The 15,164-nt window shown below is 48.3% G+C and overlaps 1 protein-coding gene across 7 annotated transcripts in view; it reads left to right on the top strand.

Moving 5' to 3' along the window:
• The window catches only part of map7b (microtubule-associated protein 7b), a 58,075-nt gene that overhangs the window by 24,364 nt on the left and 18,547 nt on the right, over positions 1 to 15,164 (top strand). For 4 of the 7 annotated variants that reach the window (XM_042321319.1, XM_042321318.1, XM_042321321.1 and 1 more), the window contains exons 2-8: positions 1,853 to 1,966; positions 2,264 to 2,338; positions 7,368 to 7,531; positions 9,158 to 9,275; positions 10,403 to 10,507; positions 11,943 to 12,056; positions 12,936 to 13,028. In XM_042321319.1, the coding sequence (XP_042177253.1) occupies positions 1,853 to 1,966; positions 2,264 to 2,338; positions 7,368 to 7,531; positions 9,158 to 9,275; positions 10,403 to 10,507; positions 11,943 to 12,056; positions 12,936 to 13,028 (783 nt within the window). The remainder of the gene's footprint in view (positions 1 to 1,852; positions 1,967 to 2,263; positions 2,339 to 7,367; positions 7,532 to 9,157; positions 9,276 to 10,402; positions 10,508 to 11,942; positions 12,057 to 12,935; positions 13,029 to 15,164) is intronic. The other 3 variants (XM_042321323.1, XM_042321322.1, XM_042321324.1) reach the window with 3 other exon arrangements.

The raw sequence follows: 15,164 nt of genomic DNA, 5'->3' as shown, positions 1-15,164 counted from the left end.
GGCTGGCTGGCTGCTCTGTGTGGCTCTGCTGGCTGGCTGCTCTGTGTGGCTGGCTGGCTGGCTGCTCTGTGTGGCTGGCTGGCTGGCTGATCTGTGTGGCTGGCTGCTCTGCGTGGCTGGCTGGCTGCTCTGTGTGGCTGGCTGCTCTGTGTGGCTGGCTGGCTGGCTGATCTGTGTGGCTGGCTGCTCTGCGTGGCTGGCTGGCTGCTCTGTGTGGCTGGCTGGCTGCTCTGTGTGGCTGGCTGGCTGCTCTGTGTGGCTGGCTGGCTGGCTGGCTGCTCTGTGTGGCTGGCTGGCTGGCTGGCTGCTCTGTGTGGCTGGCTGGCTGGCTGGCTGCTCTGTGTGGCTGGCTGGCTGGCTGGCTGCTCTGTGTGGCTGGCTGGCTGGCTGCTCTGTGTGGCTGGCTGGCTGGCTGCTCTATGTGGCTGGCTGGCTGGCTGCTCTGCGTGGCTGGCTGGCTGGCTGCTCTGCGTGGCTGGCTGGCTGGCTGCTCTGCGTGGCTGGCTGGCTGGCTGCTCTGTGTGGCTGGCTGGCTGGCTGCTCTGTGTGGCTGGCTGGCTGGCTGCTCTGCGTGGCTGGCTGGCTGGCTGCTCTGCGTGGCTGGCTGGCTGGCTGCTCTGGCTGGCTGGCTGGCTGGCTGCTCTGCGTGGCTGGCTGGCTGGCTGCTCTGCGTGGCTGGCTGGCTGCTCTGCGTGGCTGGCTGGCTGGCTGCTCTGCGTGGCTGGCTGGCTGCTCTGTATTTACTAACAAGCTAAATGATAAGATAACATGGGATACACACACAGTGTCGGCTATTGGTTAGATACTTCCACTCGGGACTTGTTGTCGTTGTATCACCACAATATGACACTTGGAGAGGGGCGGTAGAGAGAGAGTCATTCATTCATACATACAGACTCCGCTCACAATAACCCTGATACCTTGCTCCGAACTGCCGCTCTTTTGGGGGAGATGTAGTCCGTGTATTTACGTGTTGAAGCCTTCGTGGGCAGAGTTCCGCTTGGTGAGAAAGGGCCTTTTCCTCTGTCTCTGATTGTCCCCAAGGTGTCACAATGTCCTTTCTCTGAGTTGTCTGTTTACTTGCACTCTTTCTGGGAGAGGGGTCTTCTGAGGACCAATAATAACAATAAGAGGACCAATAATAACCAATAATCAATAATAACGGAAAGTCAACCTGATAAACACCGTCTTCTGCCTAATCAACGGAAAGTCAACCTGATAAACACCGTCTTCTGCCTAATCAACGGAAAGTCAACCTGATAAACACCGTCTTCTGCCTAATCAACGGAAAGTCAACCTGATAAACACCGTCTTCTGCCTAATCAACGGAAAGTCAACCTGATAAACACCGTCTTCTGCCTAATCAACGGAAAGTCAACCTGATAAACACCGTATGAAAACTCTCTAAGTTACAATGTTTTTTTCCTTATAACGTCTTCACGCAACTTTTAATGACATCACAAAATATACATACATTTTCCATATTTCATCATTCATAAAACCCCCTCTCCCCCCTCTCCCTCTCTGCAGGAGAGAGCGAGCCCTGTAGTGCTGATCCTCTGTAACCTGATCCTTTGGATCCTCACAGGAGAGTCATGACAGTGGTTGAAGTCATGGAGCACTCTACTAGCCGATCAATACACTTCCCTCTGATAGTCACCCAGTCAGCTGATCAATACTCTGATAGTCAACCAGTCAGCTGATCAATACTCTGATAGTCAACCAGTCAGCTGATCAATACTCTGATAGTCAACCAGTCAGCCGATCAATACAACACTTCCCTCTGATAGTCAACCAGTCAGCTGATCAATACACCACTTCCCAGCTGACCGCTGTGTCTGTCTGTCCCCAGTCTCTGACTCTCAGACCAAAGCAGAGGAGAGGAGATGGTCGGGTCAGACCCAGTCCTCCACCCCGACTGTAACATTATCACCTACTCCCAGCAACAATGCTGCTAACAAACCAGGTGACACCTTCTCCTTTTCTATCCTCCTTTTATCACCTCTACCTTGTCTGTCTGTCTCTGTCTGTCTGATTAGATCTGGAGTGTGTGTGTTAGTTGCATTCTCTTTCTGTGCGTGTCTGTCTGTCTGTCTGTCTGTGTGTCTATCCCTCTTTCTGTGCGTGTCTGTCTGTGTGTCTATCCCTCTTTCTGTGTGTGTGTGTGTGTGTGTGTGTGTGTGTGTGTGTGTGTGTGTACAGTTGGAAACTTAGATCTGGAGAGTGTGTGTTCCATTCTCTAAGCGTAGCGTTTATGTTACAGAGCCGTTGGTCCTCAAGATCGACGAGCGACAGAGACTGGCCCGGGAGCGGCGAGAGGAGAGGGAGAAACAGACTGGTGTGTATCCTGCAAACTGATCGTCTGTTGGGGGAGGGGGGGCTATAAACACACCCAGAGGCCTGGAGCAGCTGTCTGAATCGTCAGCTGTGGGTCATGTGACTAGGCTTTAGTCCTGAACAACACAAAGACAATCCCTCTCTGCTAGGCGCACACACGCACGCCAAAACATCCCGTTCAGTCGTCGGCCCCCACACACAACCCCATGACCCCCTTTATGTAACCTGGGTACCATGGTAACGGGGCAGTGAACCTTCACTACAACATACCACATTCCCTTAGTCATGTAGAGAGAGAGGAGCTACACTACAACATACCACATTCCCTTAGTCATGTAGATAGAGAGAGGAGTTACACTACAACATACCACATTCCCTTAGTCATGTAGAGAGAGAGAGGAGCTACACTACAACATACCACATTCCCTTAGTCATGTAGAGAGAGAGAGGAGCTACACTACAACATACCACATTCCCTTAGTCATGTAGAGAGAGAGAGGAGCTACACTACAACATACCACATTCCCTTAGTCATGTAGAGAGAGAGAGGAGCTACACTACAACATACCACATTCCCTTAGTCATGTAGAGAGAGAGAGGAGCTACACTACAACATACCACATTCCCTTAGTCATGTAGAGAGAGAGAGGAGCTACACTACAACATACCACATTCCCTTAGTCATGTAGAGAGAGAGAGGAGCTACACTACAACATACCACATTCCCTTAGTCATGTAGAGAGAGAGAGGAGCTACACTACAACATACCACATTCCCTTAGTCATGTAGAGAGAGAGAGGAGCTACACTACAACATACCACATTCCCTTAGTCATGTAGAGAGAGAGTCATGGAGCTACACTACAACATACCACATTCCCTTAGTCATGTAGAGAGAGAGAGGAGCTACACTACAACATACCACATTCCCTTAGTCATGTAGAGAGAGAGAGGAGCTACACTACAACATACCACATTCCCTTAGTCATGTAGAGAGAGAGAGGAGCTACACTACAACATACCACATTCCCTAGTCATGTAGAGAGAGAGAGGAGCTACACTACAACATACCACATTCCCTTAGTCATGTAGAGAGAGAGAGGAGCTACACTACAACATACCACATTCCCTTAGTCATGTAGAGAGAGAGGAGCTACACTACAACATACCACATTCCCTTAGTCATGTAGAGAGAGAGAGGAGCTACACTACAACATACCACATTCCCATTAGTCATGTAGTCATGTAGAGAGAGGAGCTACACTACAACATACCACATTCCCTTAGTCATGTAGAGAGAGAGGAGCTACACTACGACATACCACATTCCCTTAGTCATGTAGAGAGAGAGAGGAGCTACACTACGACATACCACATTCCCTTAGTCATGTAGAGAGAGAGAGGAGCTACACTACGACATACCACATTCCCTTAGTCATGTAGAGAGAGAGAGGAGCTACACTACGACATACCACATTCCCTTAGTCATGTAGAGAGAGAGAGGAGCTACACTACGACATACCACATTCCCTTAGTCATGTAGAGTCAGAGAGAGGAGCTACACTACAACATACCACATTCCCTTAGTCATGTAGAGAGAGAGAGAGCTACACTACAACATACCACATTCCCTTAGTCATGTAGAGAGAGAGAGGAGCTACACTACAACATACCACATTCCCTTAGTCATGTAGAGAGAGAGAGGAGCTAGCTACACGACATACCACATTCCCTTAGTCATGTAGAGAGAGAGAGGAGCTACACTACACATACCACATTCCCTTAGTCATGTAGAGAGAGAGAGGAGCTACACTACAACATACCACATTCCCTTACATACCACATTCCCTTAGTCATGTAGAGAGAGAGGGAGCTACACTACAACATACCACATTCCCTTAGTCATGTAGAGAGAGAGAGGAGCTACACTACAACATACCACATTCCCTTAGTCATGTAGAGAGAGAGAGGAGCTACACTACAACATACCACATTCCCTTAGTCATGTAGAGAGAGAGACTACAACATAGCTACACTAGTCATGTAGACATACCACATTCCCTTAGTCATGTAGAGAGAGAGAGGAGCTACACTACAACATACCACATTCCCTTAGTCATGTAGAGAGAGAGAGGAGCTACACTACAACATACCACATTCCCTTAGTCATGTAGAGAGAGAGAGGAGCTACACTACATTCCCTTACATACCACATTCCCTTAGTCATGTAGAGAGAGAGAGGAGCTACACTACAACATACCACATTCCCTTAGTCATGTAGAGAGAGAGAGGAGCTACACTACGACATACCACATTCCCTTAGTCATGTAGAGAGAGAGAGGAGCTACACTACGACATACCACATTCCCTTAGTCATGTAGAGAGAGAGAGGAGCTATACTACAACATACCACATTCCCTTAGTCATGTAGAGAGGAGCTACACTACAACATACCACATTCCCTTAGTCATGTAGAGAGAGAGAGGAGCTACACTACAACATACCACATTCCCTTAGTCATGTAGAGAGAGAAAGGAGCTACACTACAACATACCACATTCCCTTAGTCATGTAGAGAGAGGAGCTACACTACAACATACCACATTCCCTTAGTCATGTAGAGAGAGAGAGAAGGTACACTACAACATACCACATTCCCTTAGTCATGTAGAGAGAGAGAGGTACACTACAACATACCACATTCCCTTAGTCATGTAGAGAGAGGAGCTACACTACAACATACCACATTCCCTTAGTCATGTAGAGAGAGAGGAGCTAGACTACAACATACCACATTCCCTTAGTCATGTAGAGAGAGAGAGGAGCTACACTACAACATACCACATTCCCTTAGTCATGTAGAGAGAGGAGCTACACTACAACATACCACATTCCCTTAGTCATGTAGAGAGGAGCTACACTACAACATACCACATTCCCTTAGTCATGTAGAGAGAGAGGAGCTACACTACAACATACCACATTCCCTTAGTCATGTAGAGAGGAGCTACACTTCAACATACCACATTCCCTTAGTCATGTAGAGAGAGAGGAGCTACACTACAACATACCACATTCCCTTAGTCATGTAGAGAGAGGAGCTACACTACAACATACCACATTCCCCTAGTCATGTAGAGAGAGAGAGGAGCTACACTACAACATACCACATTCCCTTAGTCATGTAGAGAGAGAGAGGAGCTACACTACAACATACCACATTCCCTTAGTCATGTAGAGAGAGAGGAGCTACACTACAACATACCACATTCCCTTAGTCATGTAGAGAGAGAGAGGAGCTACACTACAACATACCACATTCCCTTAGTCATGTAGAGAGAGGAGCTACACTACAACATACCACATTCCCTTAGTCATGTAGAGAGAGAGGAGCTACACTACAACATACCACATTCCCTTAGTCATGTAGAGAGAGGAGCTACACTACAACATACCACATTCCCTTAGTCATATAGAGAGAGACACTACACTTTCAACATACCACATTCCCTTAGTCATGTAGAGAGAGAGGAGCTACACTACAACATACCACATTCCCTTAGTCATGTAGAGAGAGAGAGGAGCTACACTACAACATACCACATTCCCTTAGTCATGTAGAGAGAGTCAGAGGAGAGCTACACTACAACATACCACATTCCCTTAGTCATGTAGAGAGAGGAGCTACACTACAACATACCACATTCCCTTAGTCATGTAGAGAGAGAGAGGAGCTAGACTACAACATACCACATTCCCTTAGTCATGTAGAGAGAGAGGAGCTACACTACAACATACCACATTCCCTTAGTCATGTAGAGAGAGAGAGGAGCTACACTACAACATACCACATTCCCTTAGTCATGTAGAGAGAGAGAGGAGCTACACTACAACATACCACATTCCCTTAGTCATGTAGAGAGAGGAGCTACACTACAACATACCACATTCCCTTAGTCATGTAGTCATGAGAGAGAGGAGCTACACTACAACAAACCACATTCCCTTAGTCATGTAGAGAGAGCTACACTACAACATACCACATTCCCATAGTCATGTAGAGAGAGAGAGGAGCTACACTACAACATACCACATTCCCTTAGTCATGTAGAGCTACACTACAACATACCACATTCCCTTAGTCATGTAGAGAGAGGAGCTACACTACAACATACCACATTCCCTTAGTCATGTAGAGAGAGAGAGGAGCTACACTACAACATACCACATTCCCTTAGTCATGTAGAGAGAGAGAGGAGCTACACTACAACATACCACATTCCCTTAGTCATGTAGAGAGAGAGAGGAGCTACACTACAACATACCACATTCCCTTAGTCATGTAGAGAGAGGAGCTACACGACAACATACCACATTCCCTTAGTCATGTAGACTACAACAAACCACATTCCCTTAGAGAGAGAGGAGCTACACTACAACATACCACATTCCCTTAGTCATGTAGAGAGAGAGGAGCTACACTACAACATACCACATTCCCTTAGTCATGTAGAGAGAGAGAGAGCTACACTACAACAACATTCCCTTAGTCATGTAGAGAGAGAGCTACATTCCCATTCCCTTAGTCATGTAGAGAGAGAGAGAGTCATGAGAGAGAGTTACACTACAACATACCACATTCCCTTAGTCATGTAGAGAGAGAGAGGAGCTACACTACAACATACCACATTCCCTTAGTCATGTAGAGAGAGAGAGGAGCTACACTACAACATACCACATTCCCTTAGTCATGTAGAGAGAGAGAGGAGCTACACTACAACATACCACATTCCCTTAGTCATGTAGAGAGAGAGAGGAGCTACACTACAACATACCACATTCCCTTAGTCATGTAGAGAGAGAGAGGAGCTACACTACAACATACCACATTCCCTTAGTCATGTGGAGAGAGAGAGGAGCTACACTACAACATACCACATTCCCTTAGTCATGTAGAGAGAGGAGCTACACTACTACATCAGACTCTTGTCTACTACCTGACCCCCAACACCAAGCCTTACTGTGTGTCAGCTGCCAGGGAGGCTGTGTGGCAGGAGAGGGAGGAGAGGGCCAGACACTACTATGACAAACACCTGGAGGAGAGGAAGAGGAAGATGGAGGAACAGAGGAGGAAGGAGGACAGGAGACGGTCTGCTGTGGAGGAGAAGAGAAGACAGAACCTGGAGGAGGAGAAGGTGAGGGACACACACACTACACACACTATACACACACACTACTCACACTGAATATACTATACACACTGTACACTGTACACTCACTCTACACACACTGTACACACTACACACACTGTACACACACTACACACACTGAATACACTGGACACACACTGTGGTGTCTCAACAGTGAAAAGGTGACTCTGGGATGCTGGTCTTCTAGGCAGAGTTCCTCTGTCCAGTGTCTGTGCTCTTTTGCCCATCTTAATCTTTTCTTTTTATTGGCCAGCCTGAGATATGGCTTTTTCTTTGCAACTCTGCCTAGAAGGCCAGAATCCTGGAGTCGCCTCTTCACTGTTGACGTTGAGACTGGTGTTTTGCAGGGACTATTTAATGAAGCTGCCAGTTGAGGACTTGTGAGGTGTCTGTTTCTCAAACTAGTCACTCTAATGTACTTATCCTCTTGCTTAGTTGTGCACCGGGGCCTCCCACTCCTCTTTCTATTCTGGTTAGAGCCAGTGTGCGCTGTTCTGTGAAGGGAGTAGGCCACAGCGTTGTACGAGATCTTCAGTGTCTTGGCAATTTCTCACATGAAGTAGCCTCAATTTCTCAGAACAAGAATAGTCTGACGAGTTTCAGAAGAAAGGTCTTTGTTTCTGGCCATTTTGAGCCTGTAATCGAACCCACAAATGCTGATGCTCCAGATACTCAACTAGTCTAAAGGCCAGTTTTATTGCTTCTTTAGTCAGAACAGCAGATTTCAGCTGTGATAACATAATTGCAAAAGGGTTTTATAATGATAAACTTGTATTAGCTAACACAACGTGCCATTGGAACACAGGAGTGATGGTTGCTGATAATGGGACTCTGTACGCCTATGTAGATATTCCATTACAAATCAGCCGTTTCCAGCTACAATAGTCATTTACAACATTAACAATGTCTACACTGATAAATTTGATGTTATTTTAAGGTACCAAAATGTGCTTTTCTTTCAAAAACAAGGACACTTCTAAGTGACCCCAAACTTTGGAGTAAAGTAGGTGGATGCTCTCGACGGCTGTAGAACCTTTTGAGGATCTGAGGACCCCTGACAAGTCTTTTCAGTCTCCTGAGGGGGAATAGGTTTTGTCGTGCCCTCTTCAGGACTGTCTTGGTGTGCTTGGACCATGATAGTTTGTTGGTGATGTGGCCACCAAGAAACTTGAAGCTCTCAACCTGCTCCACTGCGGTCCCGTCGATGAGGGACGTGCTCGGTCCTCTTTTCCTGTAGTGTAAAAATGCTATGAGGGTGTAGAATGCTGGTGGGAGATTTCTAATAGAGAGAAGATCACTACTAGTCTACAGTAGACCCACTCCCACGTTCGTCTCTGTTGGCGTTTCACTTTTCACCTGTGTTGTGGCTGCTTCCAACGATCTGGCTGTTTTATGTTGGTCAACACACACACACACACACACACACACACACACACACACACACACACACACACACACACACACACACACACACACACATCACTGGAATACCTGAATGTTGATTGTAGCAATGAGAACTCATTCAGAAAGAGGGACACAATCTGAATGTGACACACAGATTTCCTGTTGACATGTTCTGCTTGGTTAACTGCGGTGGTTGTTGTTGTGTAGGCCCGTCATGAGGCGGTGATGCGTCGGACGGTGGAGAGAAGTCAGAGAGCCAAACACACACCCAACCGCTGGTCCTGGGGCGGAGCACTGCCTGGAAACACACCTACCACACCCGGGGGTAAACACCCACCACACCCTAGGGGGTAAACACCCACCACACCCTGGGGGGTAAACACCCACCACACCCTGGGGGGTAAACACCCACCAAACGCCCTGGGGGCCTAAACACCCACCACACCCTGGGGGGTAAACACCCACCACGCCCTGGGGGTAAATAAACACCCACCACACCCTGGGGGCCTAAACACCCACCACGCCCTGGGGGCCTAAACACCCACCACGCCCTGGGGGCCTAAACACCCACCACGCCCTGGGGGCCTAAACACCCACCACACCCTGGGGGTAAATAAACACCCACCACGCCCTGGGGGCCTAAACACCCACCACACCCTGGGGGTAAATAAACACCCACCACACCCTGGGGGTAAATAAACACCCACCACACCCTGGGGGTAAATAAACACCCACCACGCCCTGGGGGCCTAAACACCCACCACACCCTGGGGGTAAATAAACACCCACCACACCCTGGGGGTAAATAAACACCCACCACGCCCTGGGGATAAATAAACACCCACCACACCCTGGGGCCTAAACACCTGTTGCACCCCATGGGTGGAATACATATCAACATTCATTCAATTCCATTTTCCCTTAAGTCCCAGATCCAGGTTTCAGCTTTGGTTTTAGTCTTTATCTTTCTGTTCCCGGAGTGTGTGTGTGTGTGTTTCTGCGTGTGTGTGTTTCTGCGTGTGTGTGTGTGTGTCTGCGTGTGTCTGCGTGTGTGTGTGTGTGTCTGCGTGTGTGTGTGTGTCTGCGTGTGTCTGCGTGTGTGTGTGTCTGCGTGTGTCTGCGTGTGTGTGTGAGTGTGCGTGTGTCTGCGTGTGTGTGTGTCTGCGTGTGTCTGCGTGTGTGTGTTGTGCGTGTGTCTGCGTGTGTGTGTGTCTGCGTGTGTGTGTGTGTCTGCGTGTGTCTGCGTGTGTGTGTGTGTTTTTATTTTTATTAAGTTGAGTCTGTTGCATGTTCATCCTTTTTGTTGGCTGGTGTTTATGCTGACTCATACCATGCATTCTCTCTCCCTACTGTACACACACACACACACACACTCTCTCTCTCGCTGCCCTCCTCCCCACTTCCCCCTGTCTCTACCGCTCTCTGCTCTCTGGTTGTTTTGTCCTGTTGCAGGTTTTGTCGAGTCGTCGTTCCTCTATCCCCTCGACCTAGCAGGGCTGGAGCACCATCTCCAAGGTGCATTCAGTGTCTACCGCAGATACGGCCTGAGCCACCAATGTGAATATATATCATTCTCAGCTAGCACTAGCCTGCTACCTAGCATTAGCTACCTAGCATTAGCTTGATAGCTAGTTGAACTGAATGTGAATGTTCCGCTTGATTAGCGTGAGCAAAATGATAATGAATTAGCATTAGCATATCGGTGTGTTATGTGAGTATGTATCCCTATTTGTTAGCGGTAGAGAACAGTAGCTAGTTCCCTCATCATTAGCGCTAAACAGCCGTGTTGTAGTAATCACAACACCTTGAGTCCGAATGGATTCCCAAGTCCCCCTGGTGGAGGAAGTCCCCCTGGTGGAGGAAGTCCCCCTGGTGGAGGAAGTCCCCCTGGTGGAGGAAGTCCCCCTGGTGGAGGAAGTCCCCTGGTGGAGGAAGTCCCCCTGGTGGAGGATGTACCCTCCTGGAGTCTGTGTGTGGCACGTTCTTCCCCTGCTAGAGAACAGAACCCACGCTGCTCAGTGCTGCTAATATTCTGCTTGTCATAGTAGCCTGTCCAGTCCAAGTGCTTACAAGTCACGAGAAGGCCGGTCCGGGTCACCAGGACTTCACCTCTCTCTCTCTCAGCTCTCTCCCCTCTCTCTCTCTCTCTCAGCTCTCTCCCCTCTCTCTCTCTCTCTCAGCTCTCTCCCTCAGCTCTCTCTCAGCTCTCTCCCCCTCTCTCTCAGCTCTCTCTCAGCTCTCTCCCCTCTCTCTCTCAGCTCTCTCAGCTCTCTCTCATCTCTCTCCCCCTCTCTGTCAGCTCTCTCAGCTCTCTCCCCTCTCTCTCTCAGCTCTCCCCCTCTGTCAGCTCTCTCTCAGCTCTCCCCCTCCGTCAGCTCTCTCTCAGCTCTCCCCCTCTCTCTCAGCTCTCCCCCTCTCTCTGTCAGCTCTCCCCCTCTCTCTCAGCTCTCCCCCTCTGTCTCTCAGCTCTCCCTCCTCTCTCCGTCAGCTCTCTCTCAGCTCTCCCCCTCTCTCTCAGCTCTCCCCCTCTCTCTCAGCTCTCCCTCCTCTCGCCGTCAGCTCTCTCTCAGCTCTCCCCCTCTCTCTCAGCTCTCCCCCTCTGTCTCTCAGCTCTCCCTCCTCTCTCCGTCAGCTCTCTCTCAGCTCTCCCCCTCTCTCTCAGCTCTCCCCCTCTCTCTCAGCTCTCCCCCTTCTCTCTGTCAGCTCTCTCAGCTCTCCCCCTCTCTCTCAGCTCTCCCTCCTCTCTCCGTCAGCTCTCTCTCAGCTCTCCCCCTCTCTCTCAGCTCTCCCCCTCTCTCTCAGCTCTCCCCCTTCTCAGCTCTGTCAGCTCTCCCCCTCTCTCTGTCAGCTCTCCCCCTCTCTCTGTCAGCTCTCCCCCTCTCTCTGTCAGCTCTCCCCCTCTGTCTCTCAGCTCTCCCCCCTCTCTCTGTCAGCTCTCTCTCAGCTCTGTCTGTCAGTCTGTTATCTGATGTCTGTGTATCTGTGTCTGTAGATGCTGACAGACGGTCTGTGTCGACCATGAACCTTTCTAAACATGCAGCTGATCCAGTTATAACCAAGAGACTGTCCTACTCCTCTGCCACACTCTTACATTCTCCAGACCGAGGTAAACACACACACACACGTGTGTATATATACACTAAACAAAAATATAAACGCAACATGTAACGTGTTGGTCCCAAGTTTCATGATCTCAAAAAAAAATCCCGGAAATTGTACAAAAAATGTGTTTCCATCCCTGTTAGTGAGCATTTCTCCTTTACCAAGATAATCCATCCACCTGACAGGTGTGGCATATCAAGAAGCTGATTAAACAGCATGATCATTACACAGGTGCACCTTGTGCTGGGGACAATAAAAATCCACTTTAAAATGTGCAGTTTTGTCACACAACACAATGCCACAGATGTCTCTGGTTTTGAGGGAGCGTGCTATTTGCATGAAAACTGCAGGAATGTCAACCAGAGAATTTAATGTTAATTTCTCTACCATAAGCCGCCTCCAATATAATTTTAGGAAATTTTGGAAGCAGGGGGGCTGAGGAGTATTCCCCATAGACTGAACCGCTGCCCAGTCATGTGAAATCCATAGATAAAGACCTAATGAATTTCATTTAATTAACTGATTTCCTTATATGAATTGTAACTCAGTAAAATAATTTTAATTGTTGCTTGTTGCGTTTATATTTTAGGGGTGCATACAGATGATCATATTGTACAGAAGAAGGTATTAATAAACTATTGCTGTTACTACAGTGTTTGTTTCATCTCTAAGTTCTCATTGGTTGGTTTGTCGAGTAAAGTTTACGTTGGCTAACGTCGTGGTAAAAATTGTTGACTAAATGTTGCATGTTGACAGTGTGGTAATTACATTTAGGCTTCCTGCCGTGTTGTGGCATGATATTTGATATTCTAATTCCGGCTGTGTGGTGTGTTTTAATGTATATATTATAGAAAGTGTGGTGATTTGTCATTGCTCCTCTCAGTGTTACAGAAAAGGACCTCTTCACCCTTACTTAACAAATCACAGTCCGAACTCCGCCTACCAGGGGGAAAGACCGCCCACTACAAACCCCAAGGTGGTTCTGGGAAAATAGGGAATTTTTATTCTGTAATCACCCTCACTCCCACCTATCACATCACAGGCGGGAAACTGATCTCTTCAAATTACAATATAACTTTATTGTCATTTATTTATTATTATTTAAATTTATTTATCTGAGATGGACATTTTTCAATCATTAAAATCAGTTATCCCAACACTGTACTATAACATTCTACAAACACATTAGTTCTCAGTCATTATTCCGTTAAAGGTGTTTAATACAGACCACATTACATGTTCTTGAAACGTTTTTAAATCTCCTTTTTGCTACTGTGTTTATATGAAAATCAATCTGTTGCATTTATTATCATTTACACACAAGACGGTCTAGGAGACTGACAATGTAGTTCTTGGTGGTCTAGGAGACAGCTAATAATGTAGTTCAAGGAGACCGAAGGTAATGTAGATATAGGCGGTCGAGGAGACAGACGATAATGTAATTTTAGGTGGTCTCGGAGACAGGCGGTAATGTAGCTCTAGGTGGTCTAGGAGACAGATGATAATGTAGCTCTAGGCGGTCTAGGAGACCGACAATGTAGCTCTACGAGACTGACGATAATGTAGCTCTACGAGACTGACAATAATGTAGCTCTACGAGACTGGCGATAATGTAGCGCTAGGAGACTGATGATAATGTAGCGCCAGGAGACTGATGATAATGTAGCGCCAGGAGACTGACGATAATGTAGCGCCAGGAGACTGACGATAATGTAGCGCCAGGAGACTGACGATAATGTAGCGCTAGGAGACTGATGATAATGTAGCGCTAGGAGACTGATGATAATGTAGCGCTAGGAGACTGGCGATAATGTAGCGCTAGGAGGCTGCCGATAATGTAGCGCCAGGAGACTGGCGATAATGTAGCGCTAGGAGACTGGCGATAATGTAGCGCTAGGAGACTGGCGATAATGTAGCGCTAGGAGACCGGCGATAATGTAGCGCTAGGAGACTGGCGATAATGTAGCGTTAGGAGACTGGCGATAATGTAGCGCTAGGAGACTGGCGATAATGTAGCGCTAGGAGACTGGCAATAATGTAGCGCTAGGAGACTGGCGATAATGTAGCGCTAGGAGACTGGCGATAATGTAGCGCTAGGTGGTCTAGGAGACAGATTATAATGTAGTTCTAGGTGGTCTAGGATACTGACGATAATGCAGGCCTATGCAGTTGAGACCGGGCCTGGATCATCAGGGGAAGCAGGCCTATGCAGTTGAGACCGGGCCTGGATCATCAGGGGAAGCAGGCCTATGCAGTTGAGACCGGGCCTGGATCATCAGGGAAGCAGGCCTATGCAGTTGAGACCGGGCCTGGATCATCAGGGGAAGCAGGCCTATGCAGTTGAGACCGGGCCTGGATCATCAGGGGAAGCAGGCCTATGCAGTTGAGACCGGGCCTGGATCATCAGGGGAAGCAGGCCTATGCAGTTGAGACCGGGCCTGGATCATCAGGGGAAGCAGGCCTATGCAGTTGAGACCGGGCCTGGATCATCAGGGGAAGCAGGCCTATGCAGTTGAGACCGGGCCTGGATCATCAGGGGAAGCAGGCCTATGCAGTTGAGACCGGGCCTGGATCATCAGGGGAAGCAGGCCTATGCAGTTGAGACCGGGCCTGGATCATCAGGGGAAGCAGGCCTATGCAGTTGAGACCGGGCCTGGATCATCAGGGGAAGCAGGCCTATGCAGTTGAGACCGGGCCTGGATCATCAGGGGAAGCAGGCCTATGCAGTTGACTAGATAGTTTCCAGAGCTTCAGCATGGCTTGGTGGCTTCCCCGTGTGCACACACCAGATCACTCACACCAGATCACTCACACCAGATCACTCACACCAGATCACTCACACCAGATCACTCACACCAGATCACTCACACCAGCTCTGTGTTTCAGTAAGTCATGTATTGAGTAATTGGATAATGAATGAAAGGGACTCTGGGATGTGGATCTATCCCCCATGATGTCTGCATCTCAAATGAAACCCATAAGGACACGGATCCTGTCACACTGGTTAAAGCACAGAACGGTTCACTTAATTCACCATGTTCTTTTGCACGTTTTCTCAGTTACTATGGCGATCCTCCCCCTACTGCATGTTACTATGGCGCACCTCCCCTTA

This window comes from Oncorhynchus tshawytscha, linkage group LG05, assembly GCF_018296145.1.
Source record: "Oncorhynchus tshawytscha isolate Ot180627B linkage group LG05, Otsh_v2.0, whole genome shotgun sequence".
NCBI lineage: Eukaryota > Metazoa > Chordata > Actinopteri > Salmoniformes > Salmonidae > Oncorhynchus > Oncorhynchus tshawytscha.
The sequence above is the reverse complement of the archived record's forward strand: the minus strand, read 5'-3'. Positions and strand labels throughout refer to the sequence as shown.